Genomic DNA, 23657 nt, shown 5'->3' with positions numbered 1-23657 from the left:
ACCCCTTAAGAGTTGATAGGGGACAGAATAAAGGAATAGGCCTTTTAGTCTATCCACATAGGACAAGTTATTATGTGGACCCTCTGAGGTCACTCTAGCTGTTGTAAATGCCTAGTTAAGTACATGACAAATGGAGCATTGTATGCTATTATTGGTCTAATGAGGACTGAGTATAGTAGGACTATAATTTCCGTGGATCTGAATACCATACCTTTACGTACAAGATGTGTCACATTGGACTTCCTCACCACTGTGGACACTTAGCTGTCAAAGTTCAGGCTACTATTTGTGCACCTAGATTTCTTACCCGAGTCTACTCTAAGGGGTGTGCTATTGGTGTAATTTGCAGGGGTATTTCACTTTCCAAATGGTATGATAATCCATTTTTTCACATTTAGTTTTAGGCCATGGTTCTGGCATCAATCATTTGTCTGATCTAGGCCCTCCTGATGGAGATCTACATCTTTGGAAGATTAGTGATTTCTCCCAGCTTGCAGTTGTTGGCAAACTTTCTCATCCAGATGCCTTCCACATTAGCTTTGACTTCAGAGAAGAACATTCCAAACAGGAGTGGTCCCAGCACTGAGCCCTGTGGCACCACTTATAACCGGTCACTTGCTGGATCTGGATTCACCAACTTTAACCACCTGTGTCCTGTCCATAAGCCAACTGGCTATCCATCTGGTGACATGGGGATTTTTGCCCAATTTTGTGAGTTTATTTATAATACCCGAGTGGAGAAATGTGTCAAATGCCTTGGCCAGGTCAAGGTAGGCCGTATGTACCATTTTACTTTCACCCATGGCCTTAGTGACTTTGCATGACCTGCCTCTGACAATGCCCAACTGGGTTAGGTCAATTGTTTGGAGGTTTCCTATGACATTTCAAGTCCATGATTATTCTTCCCATGGCCTTACATACAATGCTAGTCAAACTTATGGGTCTAATTTCCACGGTCAGTAGATGGTTTCCCTTTATGCAGAGGGATGACTGTTGCTGTCCTCCACTCTATCAGGACAAAACCAGTCTGGAGGTTGTGGTTAAATTGAGATCCTAATGGGCCTGATAAGTCTTGATTTAATCTGTCAGAGGCAACCTGGTATATCGTCAGGGTCCAATGAAGCAGTTTTTTCAGCTTTAGAGACCGCAGTAGCAACCTGTTCTTTGGTCATAATTGGTGGTGGAGGGTATTTCCTGGAGGAGAACTGGGGGTGATGGGGAGATGAAATTTGAGCTGAATTTGTCAGCCAGCAGATCCGTTACATATTCTGGCCAAGTTTAAGTCATGACATCTACAACTAATTCTGCACGTTGTTGGGTGTTGTTCTTTAAGAATGTGCACATAACTAAAAATGCCTTATGGTCATCCTTAGCTTTGGAGGCTATTTTTACCTCAAAGTCGGTTTTCAGAGACATGACTAGTTCCCTGATTCGCTAGTTTTGATTAGTGATGGACTTTTTGCTCTGTTGTGCACATTCCCTCTTCTCAAAATTATTTTCTTTGTTTGCTGTACAACCTATTAATACCAGGGTGTCCATTAGGGTGGCTTGTTTTTGCAATTTGACCTGGGTTTATTTCAGCCTGGTACTGCTGTTTCTAATGAAGTTGTTTATATGGACGTACAGGGCTTTTGTGTACACCACTAAATAGGTTTTTGTGTTCTCTGGATTTGGGGGAGCTTGAAAACCAGCTATGCCATTCCTTAATAAGAAGGCAATTTACCTTAGAGAAGTTCTTAAATGTTTTTGGGGTTAGGTGGGGGATCTAGTCTTACTTTATTTCAAGGGAGATCGCTTTGTGATCTGACCTTATCAGTGATGACATCACATGGGGGGGGGTACAGCACTCTTCCATATTACTAATATAGTAAGTCTTTCTTTTATATATTATATTCCACTAGATCTAGGATAATTGTTCCCCAAAGCAGGAGTGCAGACTAGCTGCTCTAGGGCATATGAAATTACAAAGTCAAGAAACCTTTGGGCCTGCATGTTATTGGTTGCGTACTTTTTCCAATTAATGGAGGGGTAGTTAAACTAACTCATGAGTATGGTATTCGACAGGATGGTGAGTGATAACCTTAACATCAGGTATGATGTACAAGTTTTCTGACTCATGGTGGGGGACCTGTAGCTAGCATGAATATGGTAATAGATTTTTTCCAGGGTAGTTGAACACAGAAGAGCACAACCATGTCATATTGTTTGACCAGCCTTGAGGGGTGCTTATCCTTTATGTGGACAGATACACCTCCGCCTATTGCCCTTTCGTGTTCAGTGGGTAACTGGAATGTATTAAAGGTGTTATAGACATGCACTGCCTGAGTACTTTCCGTGGCTATGAACCACATTTCAGTAATTGCACAGATGTCAGCAGTCTCCAGAGTGAGGACAGCTTCTAGTGAGTGCAGTTACTTGTTAAGACTCCTTGCATTGAACAATAACACCTTTAATTGTCCTGAGTAACTTTTGCTCTTTTGAAAGGTTTGTCTATTTGGCAATGCCTAAAAAAGGCACTATGGGGTGGATAATGTTTTGATCAATATCTGAAAGCCTAGAGGTGACAGGTGAAGCCCATTCCTGGTAAAACAGTGTGGCCTGTCAACCATGTCTTCCCAGGCTAACAAGAATGACACCGGTAGAAAATTGTTACAGCTGATCATTTTCTGAAACATCCTTGGATATGGCAGAATGCTGCTTAGTGCTAGGCTCATACTTGCCTATGACACATTCTGAGAGCTCAATCATGTCTCTCTTCATATAGTCCAAGGAGGTACATTTCAAGTCATTCACACCTATAAGGACTACAGCCAAATCATACTAGTACTCAGGAGGTTAGTAACCAGAGTACTTGCATGATATGGCAGATCCTAGCCCCAACAGGCAACTAACTGTAACCTTCTCCTTATACAGCCTGGTGAGAGGGATATCCGTGCATCTCACAATGAAGTCTCGTATGACCAGGATATTGGATTATGGTGTTTTGCCTTATGGGCTTTGTAGTCGAGACAAAACAAGATGTGGCTGTTTGTGTTGTGATGGGAATTGGCTTGTTTGGGTGCATGCAGAGTTTCTGAGGACTATGCCTGAGAGGTTTTAGTGATGTGCAAGATGGCTTACAGTCAGTGTTTCGTTCACTATCCCAACATCCAAATTCTAATCTAAAAGCTAACAAAGCACCATACAAACTGTAGAAAAGACCAGAAGAAAGGTTTGCCAACCGAGAACTAATACAGCTTGCTCTTCTGTCACAGGCATGGTCCAACAATCTTGCAAAGTTTCCTTCTGACAGAATTTAGAAACACCTCAAGAAAAATAAAAAATGTCACAGGTGGATGCCACTAATATAGCACATGAAGATGTCAAATGTAATTTGACATCTGGTGGGAGAAAAGTGCCCAGCTCTGAAACTCAGGCCAAACTTTAGACCTCGGAATGCAGAAGAGTTCCCCTCCAGTGATCTGCATAAAGAAAGCAACATGTTAAGGACTTACCATAACAGATGTCCAGATAGATAACTGTTGCATTATTGCTCATGTATGGAGAAGTATTTCACCAAGGATACAGTACATCCAGCCAGTACAACAAAGCTTGGCTGTCCTCCTCCTATGTTGTACATCTGAATTATGACCTAACTATAAGGAAGCATGCTAGTACATAAGGGACATAAATGTCTGAAGTTCCACAGGACTTTCTTACCCCAAGCAGATACAATTAATGTAAAAAAAATGGTAACCAGACTCATGTCAGCAGAGAGAAGCTGAAGGTCCACCTCCAGCCAACAATAAAGCAAAAAAATAAATAAATAAATAAATAAATAAAAGTAGGTGGGGGGGTGCGGATACTGCAACAGTGATTTGGACAACTACTGTGATGTAAAGCACTTTCACGATTATACCAAGTTCTTCATTTGTTAAGTGTCCAGTATTGCTCACATACAGGAAGATTTCCCCAAAGCTTTAAGACTAGCTGGGAAGAGAACTGAGGCAAGGAAAGTACAGTTGTGTACACTTACCATAAATGTAGATGTTCGAGTGTATTCACATTTCATCACATCACATTTCGGTTATCTGCCTGCAGGTAGCCCTCAGCTGGCCTGAATACCAGAGTCTTGGGATTTCTGCATCGGATGCTGTCGCTTCTTACATGATGTCAGGTCATCAGGGGTATAAAACATGCAGCCGATGCCATTACATCAGTTTTTCTTGCCCCAGATGTCAGGTGCCCCCAAAATATGAAGCAATTGTATGGTGTGAAACACCCCCAGCAAAAAGCAAATACACATAGTGTAAGATATGCCAAACCAAAAAGGATAGCTGAAAGCAAAGAATCAGGGGGCTGGAGGGAGGGTAACAAGGACTGCAACAGTGAATATACTCGAACATCTACATTTATGGTAAGTGTACACAAAGTACAGTTTTGTACCTACCATAAATGTAGATGTCCAATAGATATGCAACTGCAGTCCTGACATATGGGTTGTCCTGCCTCAGGCAGCCCTTCGGTCGGCCGGATTCCAAAGTCTGGGTCCAGCGTCGGCTGATGTCACCTCTTCCCCGATGTCAGAGCGGCTGGGGTATAAAAGCATCAGCCGATGCCATCTTCTTCAGTGTTTCTTGCCCCAGATGCCAGGTGCCCTCCAAGGAAGGCTAAATTTAGAGAATGGATAAAAATTCTAGACATGCACAACAGTAATAAACAGATACACCATAACAGATATCCCCAGCTAATTTGAAAAAGCGGGAGTGGACCCTAAAAAAGAGAATTACTGAGGGGTAGGAGGGAGGGAAAACCTGACTGCAGTTGCATATCTATCGGACATCTACATTTATGGTAGGTACAAAACTGTACTATGTCCTTCAAGAATGCAACTGCAGTCCTGACATATGGGTTGAATACCATAGCCAAGCTGGGGGTGGTAGGATCTAAGATAAGGATGGTGTAGCTAAAATGCCCTGCAGGACTGCAGAAGCAAAGCCTGCTCGGGATCTGGAATATAAAGGCAGGTTGTAATGTTTGGAAAATGTATGCACGAAGCTCCATGTAGCAGCTTCTAGAATGTCCTTTGTAGCCACCCCTCTTAGAAAGGCTGTGGAGGTGGCTGTAGCTCTGGTGGAGTGTGGCCTGATATTGGCTGGCACACCTTTTCCATGGAAAGAGTAGCAGAATCTGATGCAGTTTCCAATCCATTTTGAAATTGTTTGTTTGAAATTGCCTTTCCTTGTACTCCAGCAGCGTAAGCTACAAATAGTTGGTCAGACTTTCTGTTGGCCTTTGTTCTGTCCAAGTAGTAGCAATTGCCTGTGTATGTCCAAAGTGTGCAGAAGCTTTTCTCCTTTATTTTGAGGATTGGGAAAGAAAGTAGGCAGGTGAATTGCTTGATTTAGAGAAACCCTGGATATCACTTTTGGCATGAATGAAGGATTGGTTCTTAAAGAGACTCTGTCCTGATGGAAAATGAGAAATGGAGGTACTGCCATGAGGGCCTGTATCTCCGAGACTCTTCTTGCTGAAGTAATTGCCAACAAGAAAACTGTTTTCCAGGAGAGAAATTGCAATTCTGAAGATGCTGCTGGCTCAAAAGGAGGAAGAGTTAATTTTTCCAAGACGAAGTTGAGGTCCCATGCAGGCACTGGTGGTTTTCTTGGAGGTTTAATATTCTTTATCCCTCTTAGAAACTGTCTTAGCAAAGGATGTGAAAACACAGGTGGATCACAGTTGTATTTTGCTGAAATTGCTGAAGCGTGTATTTTTATGGAAGAATATGAAAGGCCATTGTGAAGCATTTCTGCCAAGTATTCTAGTATCTGTGGGATGCTCATTACTGATGCATCCTGACCCTTGTTGGCATTCCAGATGTTGAATCTCTTCCATTTGGCTGAATAAATTTTTCTGGTGGAAGGCCTGCGTGCTTCCAGTAAGATCTCTTGAACTTTTTTTGGAGAGAGAGATATGGGGAGAAGTCATGGAACCCTCCAAGCTGTCAGTTGCAATGTTTGCAGGTTGGGATGAACAGTCCTGTAATTGTGCTGAGTTATAAGCAGAGGCCATTGAGGCAGGAGCCACGGCTTGCGCGAGTTATGCTCCTTAGTAATGGATACCAGTGCTGTCTTGGCCAGTCGAGCTATCAAAATGCCTTTCGGTTGTTCTGCTTTGATCTTCAGTAACACCTTGGTCATTAATGGTAGAGGTGGAAATGCATAGATTGTTAGAGAATTCCAGCTGAAGGAGAGAGCGTCCATTCTCCAGGCTTGAGGATGGTGTGTCCTTGAGCAGAACTTCTTCAGATGATGATTGAGGTGTGAGGCAAAGAGATCTATGTCCGGCCTTCCCCATGCATGAGTTATTTGTGAAAAAATGTCTGGATGCAACATCCATTTGTGCGGGTCCATAATGTTTCTGCTTAGACTGTCCGCCAGAACATTGTCCTTGCCTGGGACAAACTGGGATTGCAACTGTATGTTCAGTTTCAGGGACTTTTCCCAAAGAGTCATTGTTAGTCTGCAGAGGGGTAAGAATGGGTGCCTCCCTGTTTGTTTATGTACCACATAACAGTGGTGTTGTCTGTCTTTATTAGCAGATGACCTTGCTGAAGAAATTTTCCGAAGGCCTCGATTGCATGAATCACTGCCAACATCTCTTTTTGATTGATGTGCAGATGCCATTCCCGGGGTGCCCATTGCCCTTGAATGCATCTGCCCTCCATGTGCGCCCCCCATCCATGATCTGAGGCGTCTGTTGTAATGGTTTGGCTTGCTTGAGGCTTGTTGAAAGACATGCCTTTGTTTAGCTGGCTTGCTTGTGCCCACCACAAAAATTCCTTTTGTAGACATGGAATGAGTGGAATAATTGCTTCTAAGTTGTGGCTGTGTTGAGACCATAAACCTTTTAGGTACCATTGTAGTTTTCTCATGTGTAGTCTTGCCAGTGGAATCAGAAGAATGCAAGATGCCATGAAACCCAGGGCCTGCAGGATTTTCCTTGCAGTCATCTGGGTGTGCTTTGCTAGGCTTTTGAAGTAATCTGGTAATTGTTCTTGTTTTTCTTCTGTGAGGAAAGCCATTTGTGAGTTTGTGTCCAGTTTGGCTCCTAGAAAAATTATTTGTTGGGATGGCAGTAGTCTTGATTTTTGAATGTTGACTGTGTATCCCAAAGCCTGTAGTAAGTGAATGACATAGTCCAATTTCTTATCAAGGCTTGCTTGCTGTCCGATTGTATAAGGCAGTCGTCCAGGTAAGGGTATATTTGTATCCCCTGAAGTCTGCAATGTGCAATTACTGATGCCAGGCATTTCGTGAATACTCTGGGTGCAGTAGATAAGCCAAAAGGCAATGCTGAGAATTGATAATGCTCTGACCCTGCAAGAAATCTGAGGTATCTTCTGCAGCTGTGTCTGATTGGGACATGCAGGTATGCCTCCTTGATTTCCAGAGTAACCAGCCAAGACCCCTTGCCCAGCATGGGAAGAAGTTGCTGTAACGTCAGCATTTTGAATTTTGGCACAATGAGAAAAGTGTTTAGAGCGGACAAGTCCAGTATAGGTCTCCATTGCTTTTCTTTTCTTGGAACAAGGAACAGTCTTGAGTAGAATCCCTGGCCTTGTTCCTGAGGAGGAACCTTTTCTATTGCTTTGATTTGTAGCAGCTTTGAAACTTGTATGAGTGCCTCTGCCCTTTGATTTTGTGGCAGGTTTGGCATGCCTTGTCTTGTTGGTAAGGTATGGAAGTGGAATCTGTAACCTTTGTCTATTATGTCCAAAATCCATTTGTCCTTTGTAAAAACGTGCCAATTTTTTGAAAATAAAGATAATTTTCCGCCTAAAGGTGCTTCTCTTTGAGCCTTGGTCGGCGGTGTCAAAGTCAAGTCAATGTGATTGTCCCTGTGGAGCAGTAGAAGTCCCTGCGCCACTTCTCTGATTAGTTGGTTGCCATTGGCGGCCCCTGAAGGAGCCTCAGTACTGCCCTCTACCTCGAGCACGCCTGTTTTTTCCCCTTTGGAACTTGTCAGTGTCTGGAAAGGACCAATTCTTCGAAGGCCAATTCCTACTGAACCTTGGTGGCTGAACCTGGAGGAAATCTTTGACTGTTTGTACTGATTTAGCCTTTTCCTCAATTGATTTCAACACACCCTGTGCATTAGCACCAAATAGCTTGTCTTTTTCCAGAGGTGCATCTAGAAGCTTTACTTTAACATGATCTGGCAATGTCTGTTCTTTCAACCAAGCATGTCTACGTATGACGGCCCCTGTCATAGTTGCCCTACATGAAGCTTCCAATGCATCATAACCACACTGAAGAAAATGATTGCTAACCTGCTGAGTATTATGAACCAAATCCTGCAAAGCCTTTCTATCTAAAGGCTCAGGAGAGGCTAACTTTTTCTGCAAATCATCCATCAAGAAATCCTGATACTGAAACATATGAAAAAGACAGTTAAGTGCCCTCATGGCAAGGGTGGATGAGGTATAAACTTTTTTACCCCACCTCTCCAGGGACCTAGATTCCCTGTCTGCGGGCAAAGGATTTTTGGCCGTGGAAGTGGCCACTCCTTTGGGCCCCTGAGAAATAGTTTCTAGATCAACAGAATGGGCCTTAAAGAGATGCTTATGAGTTTCAGGAACCCTGTAATATATGTCTGGCTTGACAGGAGCAGGAGGGAGAGAATCAGGAGAAGTACTGGAGTCTGAGAACACATCATCCAATACATCTAACACAGGGGGTATAGCTAAAGGCCTGTGCTGGGGTAACTTAATGAAAGTCCGAAGCCTTTTCCTGGAGTCGGAGAAATCCTGGCCCTGCCACTGAAAATGCTCTCTCATGGAGTGGAGAATTTCCCCGAAAGAAATATCCTCAGGAGGAGAGGCAGAGGGAATGGATTCATCAGCATCAGAATCCTCGTAGGCCGGGAAGGATTCTTCCTGGGAATCTGAAAGGCCTGACTCACCAGAGGCTTCATCTGAGGAAAGGGTATCTGCCTGCTCAACCCTAGGCCTTTTGTCTGAAGGCAGCTGAGAACCTCTGTCTGGATGAGCCTGAGAGCCCCTGATTAAAGAAATTAGATCTGCAGCTAAAGTCATGATCTGTTTATCAGAAGTGGGACCCTGTGAAAAAGATTTAGGAGAGTGAGACTTAGCCTGGCTGGCAGCCTTAGCACATGTGTAGGCCTTGATGGACATAGACACAGGAGGCCTAGCTGCCCCACGTGCTGGAGTAATTTTGTCCACCGGTATGGTGTCAGGCAAATCATGGGCTTCGGTTTCAGGAGGAAAATCAACAACCGGCACCGGGGTAGCCTCCGGGACCGAAGTGTGCGGTAAAGCGGTGTCGTCGGCCAGGAGCAGTTGAATTACCGCCTCCGAAGAGACCGATTCACTCGCGGTAGGCTTAAGCGTGGTGTCGGTGGAAGTCGCGGGCCGCGAATGTCGGTCCCGGTCCTTCCGTTTTTTGGAAATATGTGCTGTCGGTAGTTCCGACGGCATGATATAGGAGTAATTTTCCCCAAAAGAGTCTTCAGCAAATTCTGCCCGGCGCCTAAGTGTGCGCTTATTGAAACAAGCACAGGCAGCACAGGCCGAGACGTCGTGGTTTGGGCCGAGGCAGGGAAGGCAGTAAGAATGGAAGTCCTTATGAGGTATTTGTTTACCACAAGACAAGCAATTATTAACTTTTGCAGTTTTATCTGACATTGGCTGAGACAAGAAAAGGTTCCCCAACGGGGTATTTAGCTTTTTGATGACTTCGGATCTGAAAACACAGGAGCTGGCCGACCGGCACTTACGAACTGCTTCTGCTTCGGGCACCGCGCGGCAAGAAAGACTGAAGAAGATGGCGTCGGCTGATGCTTTTATACCCCAGCCGCTCTGACGTCGGGGAAGAGGCGACATCAGCCGACGTCGGACCCAGACTTTGGAATCCGGCCGACCGAAGGGCTGCCTGAGGCAGGACAACCCATATGTCAGGACTGCAATTGCATTCTTGAAGGACATCTGTACTATGTTCTTTGTGTTTCACTGTTGCAGTCATCTCATTAGGGTTGATTCCCAAAGCTAAGGAAAGGAGGAGGTAGTTAAAGAGCATTAGGGCCAGCTATTAAGCCCTGCAAGACTGCTGTGGAAAATCCAGCTCTGGATTTAGAAAAGAGAGGCAGGTGGTAATGCTTGATGAAGGTATGTACAGAGCTCCAGGTAGCAGCTTCAAGGATGTCCCTGGTAGGGACTCCTCTGAGAAATGCCGTAGAGGTAGATGTAGCCCTGTTGGAATGTGATCTTATCCCCAGTGGGGTAGGTTTTCCATGGTACTTGTAGAAGAAATGAATGCAATGGGCTATCCATCTGGAAATGGTTTGCTTTGAAATGGCCTTCCCCTCTCTGCCCCTGCAGCAAAGTCAACTAGCAGCTGCTCAGATTTTCTGAGAGGCTTAGTCCTGTCCAAATAGAATCTAAGTTGTCTGTGCTTGTCCAGAGAGTGCAGTATCCATTCCCCCTTTGTTTTGTGGATTAGGGAAAAAAGTAGGCAAATGAATAGACTGGTTTAGGGCCACACTAGACACCACCTTTGGCATAAAGGAAGGATTAGTCCTGAGGGAAACCCTGTCCGCATGGAAGATAATGAAGGGTTCCACTGCCATGAGGGCCTGTAATTCAGACACTCTTCTTGCTGAAGTGATGGCTAGAAGTAAGGCTGTTTTCCAAGAAAGGAATTTCAACTCTGCTGTTGCAGCTGGCTCAAAGGGGGGAAGAGTGAGCTTTTCCAATACAAAGTTAAGGTCCCAGGGCTGGAGTGGGAGCTCTGCTGGGGGGTCTTAAATTTTTGGCCCCTCTAAGGAATTGTTTTAATAAGGGGTGAGAGAAGACGGGTGGCTCAGTATTATAATCTGCTGAAATGCAGAGGCATGAATCTTAATTGACGAGAAGAATAGGCCCTTGTGGAGCATTTCCGTTAAGTACTCTAGAAAATGAGGTAAGCTGAGCACCGTTGTGCCCATCCCCTGAGCCTGGCTCCAGGAACAGTATCTTCTCCACTTTTCAGCATAGGATTTTCTGGTACTAGGCCTCCTTGTCTCCAGAATGACATCTAGCACCTGCTTTCTGAGGGATGCTAGAGGACAGCTCATGGAATAAGCCAGGCTATAAGGTTCAGGGTTTGAAGCTGAGGGTGCAGAATCTGGCCTGCCTGCTGGGAGAGCAGGGAAGGGGTCTGAGGAAGGTGCCATGATTGTAACAGTGTCATACTGCGCCAGAGGGGGTACCAGTGCTGGCGTGGCTAGTCTGCTGCAATCAGTATTTTTCCTTGGCTTGTCCTGTTTGATCTTTAGTAGAACCTTCAAGAGGAGAGGCAGAGGGGGAAAGGCATAAACAGAGGCGTTTTCCCAGGTAAAGGACAGGGCATCCACTTTCCTTGCAGATAGCTCGGATTTTGTGGCCAATAGTTTGAAGTAGGTTGTCAAATAAACTTGTTTCTCCGGAGTGAGGAATGCCATCTGGGAAATTCTGTTCAAGCTTGCTCTCAGGAATATTATCTGTTGGCAGGGTAAAAGGTAAGATTTCTTTTTGCTGATAGTGTACCCAAGTGAGGTTAGAAGTTTCCTTACAAATGCCAAGTGTTGTAATAGCAAGTCCTGGCTTTCTGCCTGAATCAGTCAATCGTCCAAGTATGGGAAAATTTGAATATTTCTCTGCACGCAAAATGCAATGGCTGGAGCTAGACACTTTGTGAACACCCTGGGCGCAATAGATAAGCCAAAGGGAAGTTCAGAGAACTGAAAGTGCATGGAGCCCATCCTGAAACATAGGTATTGTCTGCAGGATTCTCTTAGTGGGATGTGCAGGTAAGCTTCCTTTAGGTCTAGGGTTGCCAGCCAGGCATCCTTGGCTAGCATAGGAAGAAGATGTTTAAGAGTTAGCAATTTGAATTTCGAAACCACCAGAAAGGTGTTGAGAATACAGAGGTCCAGGATAGGACGCCAGGAGTTTTCTTTTCTGGGTACCAGAAAAAGTCTTGAATAAAAACCTTGTCCCCTTTGTTCTGCTGGGACAGGTTGAATAGCCCTGACACTGAGAAGAGAGAGAACCTTCCGTTGGGTCACTGCCCAATGATTTGGAGGGAGGTCTGGCCAACCATTTAGGGTTGGTAGTGTGTGGAAGTGGAATCTGTATCCTCGGGAAACTATGTTCAAAGCCCATTTGTCCTGGGTAACGAGTTCCCAGTTTTTCATGCAGGGCGAGCTTTCCTCCTAAGGGAGCAAGTAGTTGAGCAGGACTTGGACGGTTTAAGGTTAAGTCATTGTATCATTTTTCCATGGGGGGGTGGCTTACTACTCCCTGCTTTGGAAGTGGGAGCCCCCCACTGCTTAGATCTGTGCGTAGCCTGAGACTGAAGCCTTGGTGGTCTGCTGTTCCTGGGTTTGGACTGAGAAGGCCTGGAAGGGACTGGAAAGGACCAGTTCTTTGAAGGCCAATGCCTACTGAGTCTGGGAGGCTGTACTTGTTGGAAATCTTTAACAGTTTGCACAGATTTAGCTTTTTCCTCTATCCTTTTGAGGACTTCTGCTTTGTTGCCAAAAAGGCGGTCTTGGTTCAAGGGTGCATCCAGTAATTTAACTTTAACATGATCTGGCAAGATTTGTTCCTTAAGCCAATCATGTCTTTTAAGTACAGACCCAGTGACAGCAGCCCTGCAAGATGCTTCTAAAGCGTCAAAAATCACATTGCAAAGTATGTTTACCAACTTGTTCTGCAGAATGCATTAAATCTTGCAAGTCTTTGCATTCAGCACAGTCAGGAATCAACATCATTTTCTGTTTAAGTAGTCCCATAATATGCTGCTGATACTTCAACATATGAAACTGGCAATTTAAAGCCCTAATGGCCAAAGTAGCAGAAGTGTATACCTTCGTACCCCATCTGTCTAAGGCTCTAATATCTCTATCAAAAGGGGTAGGATTTTTGGCAGCAGTAGCCTTAATGTCTTTTGGTCCTTGGTCCTTGGGAAATGGTCTCTGGATCCGCAGTAGGATTCTTGAAGAGGAACTTGTGAGAGTCGGGTACTCTAGTACCTATCAGGTTTTCTGGGAGCTGGAGGTAAAGTGTCTGGGGTAAGGCTAGATTCCAAGAAAACATAATCTACAAAAGCCAGAACAGGAGGGATAGCTAGAGGCCTGTGTTGAGGCAGGAGTAAGAATTCCCTAAGTCCCTTTTTGGACTCAGAATAGTCCTGGCTTTCCCAGCAGAAATGCTCCCTAAGGGTATGCAAGGTTTCACCAAAAGAAAAATCTTCTGGAGGGGAAGCAGAGGGAATGGAATCCTCTGCATCAGAATCCTCATAAGTAGATAAGGGCAAATCCTGGTAATCAGAAGGAGCAGAGATATCAGATTCCTGATCAGAAGAATCAGAAAGAAAATTGGTTCTAGGTGTCTTAGAGGGGGGAGGCTGGCTTTCCCTAATTCAGGTAAAAAGGTTTTCAGCCATTCTAAGCATGTGTTTTTGAGGCATATGGGCCCGAGTCTGCAGTTTGATCATTGGTTTTCTAGGCGTAGTGCAAGTTTTAGGCCTGAGGAATTTGGTACCTCTAGTTGAAAATTATGCCGGTTTAATATGAAAGTCTGTAGGCCTGAATACACCCTCAGAAGCCGGTGCCCGCACAGCGGCTCCAGACCCATCCAAGTTAGAGACATACGCAGGTTCCATAGTCGAAGAAGCATCTCGCAGCATATCGGACTCCGAATGGGTCTCAGAAGAGGCCTGCAAATCTGTAGTAGTGGGTATCAGGGGCTGCAAAAGCGTCTCACTGAGTGCCGACGGACTGGCGACTAGCTTAATGGAAGCATCGACAGTTTTGGACCTATGCAGTCTGTCTTTGTCTTTATCCTTATATTGTTTCGGAAGACCGGTAGTCGGATGGCTTAAAGCCATTTTGGAGTACGGAGATCGAGAATGAAAGTATTTGGCTACAAAAATAGCTCGACGACGAATAGTTCGGGTGTTGAACAAGGCACAAAACCAACAGCGAGGGACGTTGTGGTCTGGGCCTAAACAGGTGACGCAGTAAGAATGAAAATCTCTATGAGGTACTTGCTTTCCGCAGGCAAGACAATTGTTAATTTTTTTCTAACATCGGTTAGAGCAAGAAAAAAGGATCCCCAACAGGGTACTTATCTTTTTTGAAGACTTCGGGTCTGAAACTCGATAAAAATTTCAGGAGACGGCCAACCGGCACTTGCGAACTGCTTCTGCTTCGGGCACTGCATGGCAAGAAAGACTGATGTAATGGCGTCGGCTGCATGTTTTATACCCCTGACGACCTGATTGGAAGAAGCGACAGCATCCGACGCAGAAATCCCAAGACTCTGGTATTCAGGCCGGCTGAGGGCTACCTGCAGGTAGATAACCCAAATGTGATGACTGCAACAGTGAAACATGAACAGCATCTGGAGTCCAGCATCCCTTGAAGAACGTTACAGGTGAAACCAGTTTTGGCAATAGAAAAATCATCTATTTTGTAGTGTTTTGCAAAGCTGCATATGGAAGACCAAGTGGCTATTTTTAAAATAGTTTGAGTCTAGACTCGAATTTGAGCTTTGATCTGACCTGGAAGGGATTTTCTATGAAAAGAACAAAAGTAGATAGGCAAAGGAAAGGCACCTGAAGATAATCTGTTTCAAGACAAGGCAATATGGCTTTTTACCCTGATAAGAGTTAAATAGCTAATCATATCTTCTGATGGCCTTTGTTTTGTCTAAATAGAATCTAAGCTGTCTATGAACATTAAGCAAAAGTAGAATGTTTTCGCCCTTACTTTGAGGATTGGGGAAGAATGTAGTCAAGTTAACAGACTGATTCAATTACACTTCATTAACAAATGTTGGCATAAAATAATTAGTCTTCAGGGACACCCTGCCCTTGGGAAAAATTAGAAAACGATTTCATGCCATAAGGGCTCTTGCTGAAGTCAAGGCCACTAGCAAAACTACTTTCAAAGTGCAAAATTTTAAACTGGTGGAACAGGCTGGTTCAAAAGTAGAAATGTTTACCTTCTCTAAAACATAATTAAGATCCCAAGAAGGGAGAATAGATTTTATCAGTGGCCCGATGTTAAGGATGCCTTTTAGAAACTGTTGGATATTAAAACATGAAGAGCAGGATCTATAGAGTCTGAAATTTGGAAGAATGAGAGACAGAGTCCTTTTGTTTTGTGAGCAAGTCCACCTTGTGGGGATTGCCCTTGACTACATTAAAAAGAAGGGAGAACCAATGTTATCTGGGCCAAATAGGTGGTGGGGGACACCAACCATTTTTGGATTGTACTCCTTGATTTTATCAGGGGAAAGGGAGAAAATTCATAAAGGAATTTCCCTTCCCAACAGATTGATAGGCATCCATTCTCCAAGCTTCTGGATATAGTACTCTGGAGCAGTAGAGTCTGATCTGCCTGCTCAGAGCACAGGGAAACTGTTATAATCTAGGGAATTCCTACTGGTGGATAATCTGCAGAAGACCTTACTGCTCAGCATCCATTCATGAGGGTCTGGCCTTGGATTTACTCAAATAATTCTCCACTGAATTCATCTTTGAGGCTGAAGGAAGGTATTGTGCTAGATAGTAATCCTCCAAGCTGTCATGGCTAATCTGTAGAGCTGAATGGATTTTGTCCTGCCTTGTTTGTTACTTTTCCATATTATAGCATATATATATTCTTAGAAACCACAGTTGATGCAGAGATGTAAAAGCTAGAATCACTGTTTTCACTTCCCTGACATTTATGTGATTGCTCCTGTCCTGTCCACCGTACACCTTAAAGTTAAGTTCTTGGAATGTGTCCCCCAAGTCAGGTATGAAGAATCTGTGGAGGCATCTTGTTGAAGAATGGAAATCAGCAGGACAATCCAGGATCTGAGTGATTACCTGGTTAACCCACCAAAGGAATTAATTCTTTATGAAGAATAAGCTTGGAACTCTAAAGTTAAATAGGTGGCAGTGCTACGCCCAGTTTGACCTGAGATACCATTGAATCGTGGAGTCTGACAAAAGGTATCATACGTATGACTGAAGCCATGTACCCCAGTGCTCTCAATAAGTCTCTTGCAAGGTTAATTCTTGGAGGGACTGGAAGAAATATTAGAAACTGCATTTCATCCTGAGGAAGGCATGCCATCATAGAAATTGTATACAAGTTGTATCCTAGGAAACCTCAATACCATGATGGCTGAAGGACAGAGGTTTTCAAATTTAAGAAAAAAAAAGAAGTTATGCTCTTACCATAACATTCCATCTGTGTTGTTGATCTTCATTCATTCTTGACTGTTGGGTTTCGGTTCCGTCCTCGGAATAGACTCGGCCATTGTAACAAGTTTGCACCAGCCAGAAACTTTCGAGCTAAGGCTGCCCATAGTGCCTCTCTCCCTTCCCCTCAGACCGAGTTTTGCCCGCAGAGATAAATGTAGGTTTGTATGAGCAACTGCCTTACTACACTACCAGGACAAGTACCGAACCTTCAGAAGTCTTTGGAGGGGGTTGGAGGGTGGGATGTCAAGAATGAATGAAGATCAACAACACAGATGAAACGTTATGGTAAGAACATAAGTGCTTTATCTGATGATGTTCATCTTCATTCGATCTTAACTGTTGGGACAGGGTTCCCAGCTACTTTATGTCCTGGGAGGCCCTATGGAAGAATATTCCTGAGTACCATAGAGCCAAAGGATGCTCTTTCCCCTGGAGACTGTATCCAAGTTGTAGTGAGTGATAAAGATATGCGGGGTAGCCCAAGCGGCCACTGCACAAATGTCATCCATAGTGCCTCTGGAATGAAAGGCTACTGAAGTGGCAATTGATCTGGCAGAATGAGCTTTGACCTTTATTGATAGTCAATTATTTTGGTCATAAACAAAGGTGATGCAATCTCTCAACCATTTTGATAAGGTAACTTTGGAAACCAGTATGCCCCATCGAGTGCCTGAAAAGGACAAAAAAAAAATTGGTCCGATTTTCTAAACAATTTCATTCTGTTCAAGTAAAACCATAATGGCCTGTTGACATCCAACAAATGTAAACAATATTCTCCCTTGTTTGAGAAATGTGAAAGAAAACTGTTAAGTCTATAGTTTCGTTAATATTTCTGTCCAATACAAACTTAGGAAGGAAAGAGTGTTTTTTTCTAAGTGATACACTCTTTGTGAAAATAATATATGGACGTTTCATGCACAAAGCATGCAATTCTGATATTCTCCTGGCTGATGTGATGGTTACCAGGAAAAGGGTCTTCCAAGATAAGAATTTGATATCACAGGTGCCTGCTGGTTCAAGGGTTGACGGGTTAAACTTTGCAAAACTAAAGTTAAATTCCAAGGTTCGATGGGTTCTTTAAAGGGTGGTTTCAAATGGAAAATGTTTTCAAAAAGGTTTTGCAAAGGTGATGAGACATTAAAGAAAGGTCATCAAAACAATTATGAAAACTGAAAATAGCAGCTAAGTGAACCCTAATAGTAGAAGCTAAGGCTCCTGATTAGAAAATGGTCGACAAATATTCTAAAACCTTATCAACTGAGGCTGAAAAAGGGTCAATTTTCTCTGCAAGAGACCACCGCACAAATCTGTTCCACTTACTCAGATAAAGTTTTCTGGATGGTGGTTTATGGGAAGCCAGAAGAATCTTCTGAACCAGGGAAGCTAGATCTTTCTGCCTAGCAATTAGTGGAGGTACCAAGCAGTCAGCTTGAGACTGCATAGGTTTGGATGGACCATCCCCTGCGGGTGGGATAAGAGGTCTGTAGTTGGGTCCAGAGTCCACGGGCAGTGTACCTGATGTAAAGCCTGTCTGTTGATAAATAATGCAGGTTACTTTGTACACCCTAATACTACGAGAAGATATGATTTTGCATTATATGCTGATTGTTTTACTAGTAACCTTGTTTATTTAGCCGTACGTAGAAAATGTTTTAGTTTTTACATAGGCAAGACAAATTGCAACTTGAAGGATAGAATACTTAAACATCAGTCTTCTAGATGTGTGAAGGATGTGCACAATGCCCTATATCAGCATATTTTACATAATCCAGGATATGTCTTCTCATTTATGGTTGTGCAAAAAATTTATAGGAAAAATAGGAGAGGAGATGTTATGAGTCAAACTGAGTACAATGAGATGGCAAAGGATTATTGAATTGGGAGCAGATAAACCTCCAGGCTTAAATGGTGTTATACCTTTAAAGCCAGCCCTTAAAAAAACGTAGGATAAATTACTGATGTTGATTGGTTGCTTTAAGATTTCAGTTAGTATAAATGTTAGTGAGATGTTCATCTGATGAAGAGCTTGCCCTGAAAGCGCTTATCAGATTTTATTAAACATTTTTTTTAATTACATCAGCTTGGTGGTTTCTGCTCAATTAATTTTCATTGGTCTACTGTTGTTTGGAGCAGGCACCTTCAGTGGGAGATATTAGTTTTATTTCTTTCATTAACCAGATGAGGCCAGAGAAAGGGGGAACCAGACTTGTCGGAGCCAATAAGGCACAATGAAGATTACTCTGCACAATAAGCTTGACCAAATTATCGGCAGGTAGGGTCACCCAAGAAGTAGAAGGTCAGGCTCAAAAGCCTGCAAGAAAACAGATTCCTCAGAGGAAGAGTTGGTGGACTTCCAATCACCCCTCTGTTTCAAGATTTCCAGGATGACTCCAAAGGAAACATCTTCAGGGGGTGACCGTGGGGACCCTTCCCCTTCATCATAGTCTGCATCCTCAGTGAGAGATTCTTCTGGAGAATCTAAGTGCTTCCTCTTGCACGACCTCTTATGAGGTGGCTCCTCAGGGAGGAGAGGTCTGAGGAGGACTCAGAAAACAGGGTACCCTGCTGCAGTGTGTCTTGCAGCTCACATACCCACTGCCCCGATGTAGGAGGTTGTGACAGCTGTGAACTAGAGGATACGTAGATGTGACACTCCGACATGGATGGTGCCAACTGCAAACCTGCTGAGCCAAGAGCGGTTTCCATAATCTGAAAGGCAGGCCTGCCTGAAGAGGGATGGGAGCCCGGAACAGAGAAAGACAAACTCGGAAGAGGGGTCACACCTGCTCCGACAAGCCCACCTCCAAAGTAGGAACCCGAGAGGACCTGGAACTGTCAAAGCACCCGAAACCGTAGACGGTGCCATGGAGAAAAATTAGTGCTGGACTAGGGATCCCAGAGCCGGCATCCAAGTCACAGTCCCGAGGGTGGGTCGGCTCCATCTCAGCCGAGGACTACAGAGTAGTTGCCGGAGGTGAGGTCCACTATCAACAAAGTAGTTGGTACCGGGAGCGGCAGCAAAGTTGGATCCAAGACATGCAGATAGGTTGAAGGAGGAAGATACGGTGGAGTCCGTGGAGAGTAGATCCCTGCTCCATATGCGAGGGAGGTCTTAGATGGGGCTGGAAGACCTCTGGCCGCCAACAGCTGATCCATTAACCTAACTACATCATGCTCCGAAAGGCTCCTAGTAGATTGAACAGACATCCCCGAGGGTGACTGGGTGTTCAATAAAGGTACTCAATTGCTGACCAGCAAAAGGTTCAATGGAAGGAGAGTACCTAGTCCTGGTTAAGGATTCAACTATCGGCACCGTGGTTGACTGACCAAAAGTTTGTTTTGGAGGGAAAATAACCAGCTTAATGGGAGAAGTTATTGTGGGTGCAGACAGGGTCACAAGTACCAATAAAGGGGTCGGCACTGATGTACATCTTGTAGGCTCCAGAGTAGTAGTCATACTGAATGGATGATGGAGTTGGTACTAAAGAGAGTTTTGTAGGCTCCGTAGTACTTGTCGGTACCGTGGAGGGAGTCACAGGCTTTGGTGCCAAAATGGTTGTGTGTGTCAATTTAGGTTGTTTTGGCTTCGGTTCTGAAAACAAAACCTGGCCTCTAGAAGATTTAGATTCCGTAGATTTTGGAGATGCTGGAACTGAATGGCTCCTCTTTTTTGATTCCTTTCTAGAAGACTGACACCTCCATCTCAAACAAAGCCTCGGAAAATGGGAATTTTAACAGCCTTTGAGGATTAACTTACTATGACGCTTTGCAAGGGTGCGGGCATTAAAACCCTTGCAGAGTTTGCACGGAGGCTGAACGTCCAAATGGGGGCACCCCCAATCAGTAAACACAAGAGAGATGCCCATCCAAGTTAGGCATCTTCCTTCCACATCCTTCGCACTGCTTAAATCCCATAGTGCCCTTATGTTTTTCTGCCATGACCAAGAAAAAAACAATTTGCAAACCTAATAAAGGCCAAACTTTTTCACACGCACAACAGGAAAATGTAGCTAAAGAGACTATAAACAAAGTTTTTTTTAAATCGTACTAGCAATGGTAACAAAGAGATACCCGAAAGGGTAAGAGAGGGGGAAAAGGGGAAAATACCAACAATGGTATGCAAGATTTATCTGAGGTGAAAGAGAGAGACCTATACTAATTAAAAGAGTAAAGAAGGAGGTACACAGCACACATGCTCAAGAAAAAAAACATAACAGAATATATTAACAACTTTTAGCTGAAGAAAAAAGGCTTTAACACAGGAAAAAACTAAGAAAAAATAACACATAGCTTGAAAGCAAGACTGAAGTGTCCTGAAACTCTATGCGGCAAACAAGATCTGAGGGGAAGGGAGAGAGGCACTACAGGTAAGCCTTAGCTCAAGAGTTTCTGGCTGACACGAGCTTGTTACAACGGCTGAGTCAGTTCTGAGGACGGAACTGAAACCCAACAGTCAAGAATGAAGATTAACGATCAAATAAATTATAAACCTGAGATCCTGAATAAGCTTGCCTTTTGAAAAAGCCTGAAGAAAAAAAAAATCAAAGTAATGATATATGTGGATACCCTGGAGCCTGCAAAATACTATAACATGGGGCTAGGCATTTTCCAAATATGCCTGAGACTTTAGATAGTCCAAAGGGCAAAGCAAAAAATTAAAAAAATGTGAAGCAAAACATTTTATGAACTTTCTGTAATCTGGGTGAATGGGAATATGATGCTAGGCACTTTTGTGGTTCAGAGTCACCAGAAAAGCTAGTAGAAAGATCATTGGTAGAAAAGATTGGATAAACACCTTGACTTGTGGTACAGTTATAAGAAGGTGTTGAGAACGGATAAATCCAGAAATCAGTCTCCAAGTATCTTTCCTTTCTTGCAACTAGAAAAAAAAGTCTTGAATAGAAGCTGGGGGAGTAATTCTATATTTCCTTGATACAATTCTTGCAGTATTAGTAAAATCACGTGTCTTTTCTTTAGTTTGAGGGAATTAAGGAATCCCAAAAAAAGACAAATGTCAAGCCTATTTGTAGCCCTTCTCTACATGCTGGGAACAGGCTTATCTGAAATTCAGTCTCCAAATGGGCAGGGACTAAGAACGTTTCTTTGTAAGACTTGAAGGGGGACTGGCCAATGTGGAAGAGTGGGGCAGGGAGGTGGAAGATGATAGCCACAAACTAGAAGATTAGTCAGCAAAGAAGCCTTTAGGTCCTTTGACATCTGCTTTGTTTTTCCTTTAAATTAGTTTGGAAATTTTACCTTTTTGTTGAAAATTGTGGTATTTACAAAATGATGGTCCAGCCTTTGAGCGGTAATGTCTTGGATTAAGGTACAGGTGATGGGGGAAAAAAAAGCTTCTTGAAGTCCTGCATTATTTTACCTCTCCTGTATGTTTTTGAAAAATCTTTGCAGATGTTGGACCAAACAGCATCTCTGTCCAAGGAAGCATCCAGCAACTTGTATGTAAAATCTTCAGGTAGGGACTGTAAATGTAACAGAGAATAGCTCAATAATACAGATCTAGTAATTGTAGCCCTGGAATAAGCATCAGCTGCATCATAAATGCACATCAGAGAATAGGGTAAGATTTAAATGTCTAAATCAGGAAAAATTTGATATTAAATTATTCATATTGCCCAAAAAGGACACCCGGGTACCTAGACATACAAGTTTGACAGTTAATGGTGCAGAAAAAAAATGTAGCAGATGTGTACACTTTTTCCATACTTTTCCAGAGCTCTACTATCCTTGACAATGTGCAAGGCATTAGAAGAGGGTAGAAGCTTAGCTGCTTTGACAGACGCAATGAAACCCACAGCTGGATCCAAGGAGAGATCTTCATGCAGAAATTTGAGTATCTTATACTTTCTAAAACCCATCAGGTTTCTTAGGGCTGGTGGTTGTGACTGTGAAAAGTGTCAAGCAAAGTTTCAAGCACAAGAGGAACAGCTGAGGGCTTACAGGCACCCACATTCAACAAGTCATACCTCTTTTACAACTCAAACTAGTTTTCTTTCCCACTAAAAATGGTGCAGCATCTTTTAAATGTCCCAAAGAAACACTTTTTAAGGGGGAGATAATGTTCTCATCCTCTGATTCAGATCCTCAGAATCCTCATTCCTCTTCTTCAGAAGTACCTGTTACTCTCTTTTGTGGGGAAGAAGCAGGGGAGGAAAATAAATAAGTTTTAAAAACATAAAAACTTTATATAGCTCTTGAAAAAGAAAAAAAGCAATCATACCATTCCACCAATGAGTCAACAAGGGAAGCAGCAGCAGCAGGAGAGATGTGCTGTTTTCCACGTCCTCTTTTGAGAATATCGGAAGAAACTAAGAGAAGGATCCAATCCCTGACATAGCTCAATAAGCGTACCAGGGCCTTTCTCTCAGATAAGGATTTGTGGAATGCCTTCTGATCTCTTGGACATGATCAGCAGTGTCACAGCCATTTGCAGCCTTACCAGACATCTGACTGGTTGTATGGGATACACTGTTAGGTTGGGGCTTGTGGGTCTTGATAGGGTCACAACAGCAGAAGACACTAGGTGGTCTGAGAGCTCATATGGGTCCAAGTGGTAGGTTTCAAACAAGGCTGCTGAGGGACATCAGACAGGGAAGGTTCAGAGGGCACCCTACCTAGCACAAGCTCCTTAAGTCTCCAATTTTCCAAATACAGTTCAAGAGAGACTAAACTACTCCTAAAGTTTTAGGGGTGAGAGATTTAAAAGTAGAACACTTCTTAAAGTTGTGATTAGGCCCAAGATAAAAAAAAGGAATTTAAAATGCTGGTCTTCGTAAAGTATCTGCCTACTGCAGTCACATTTCCTTCTCTTAACTGACATGAAATAAAATTTTAGTTGAAACTTTAGTGAAACAAGAAGGGTCTCCATTGGGGATTCTTATCTGTCCAAATGCAATGAAATAGTCACAGGTTGTACAGCTTATAGACGGATTCTATAGACAGTCTCTATTGGTCTCTCTTCTCAGCTAGTGGCAAAAAAGTTCTATGGAACTTTGCGCCTGTACATTCCACATGTACCAGCATTCTTTGTTATGCCTAGATTATAATTCAGACTTTTGGTGTGAGCGTATGATGCCCAAGCTTTGGTATACTGGCTGAATACATGGTATGCCCATATGTGAGCAATACTGCAACAGTGATCAACATGAAAGAAATAATCTTCACTTCGGTCAAAGAAAACTCAGTGAAATGCCACATAGATGATTCACTCCTCAAGGCAGACACAGTCTTATGAGATAGACAATTTTATACATGAGTTCCCACTGACTATCATACTACCTCTGAAGTTATAAAATTCTTCTATATGGCATAGTTAACACCAAGGGCATCACATTCAAACTGTAATCTCAAAGTCTTATC

The 23657-nt window shown here is 43.4% G+C and overlaps 1 protein-coding gene across 1 annotated transcript in view; it reads right to left on the bottom strand.

The window, feature by feature from the left end:
* Positions 1 to 23657, bottom strand: part of KIF15 (kinesin family member 15) — a 2415358-nt gene that overhangs the window by 1629234 nt on the left and 762467 nt on the right. Inside the window, exon 12 of the mRNA XM_044065522.1 lies at positions 21658 to 21760. Coding sequence (XP_043921457.1) covers positions 21658 to 21760 — 103 coding nt within the window. The remainder of the gene's footprint in view (positions 1 to 21657; positions 21761 to 23657) is intronic.

Source organism: Protopterus annectens, chromosome 3.part0 (assembly GCF_019279795.1).
Source record: "Protopterus annectens isolate FY-2018-M chromosome 3.part0, PAN1.0, whole genome shotgun sequence".
Taxonomy (NCBI): Eukaryota; Metazoa; Chordata; order Ceratodontiformes; family Protopteridae; genus Protopterus; species Protopterus annectens.
This window is presented reverse-complemented; position numbering and strand designations above follow the sequence as displayed.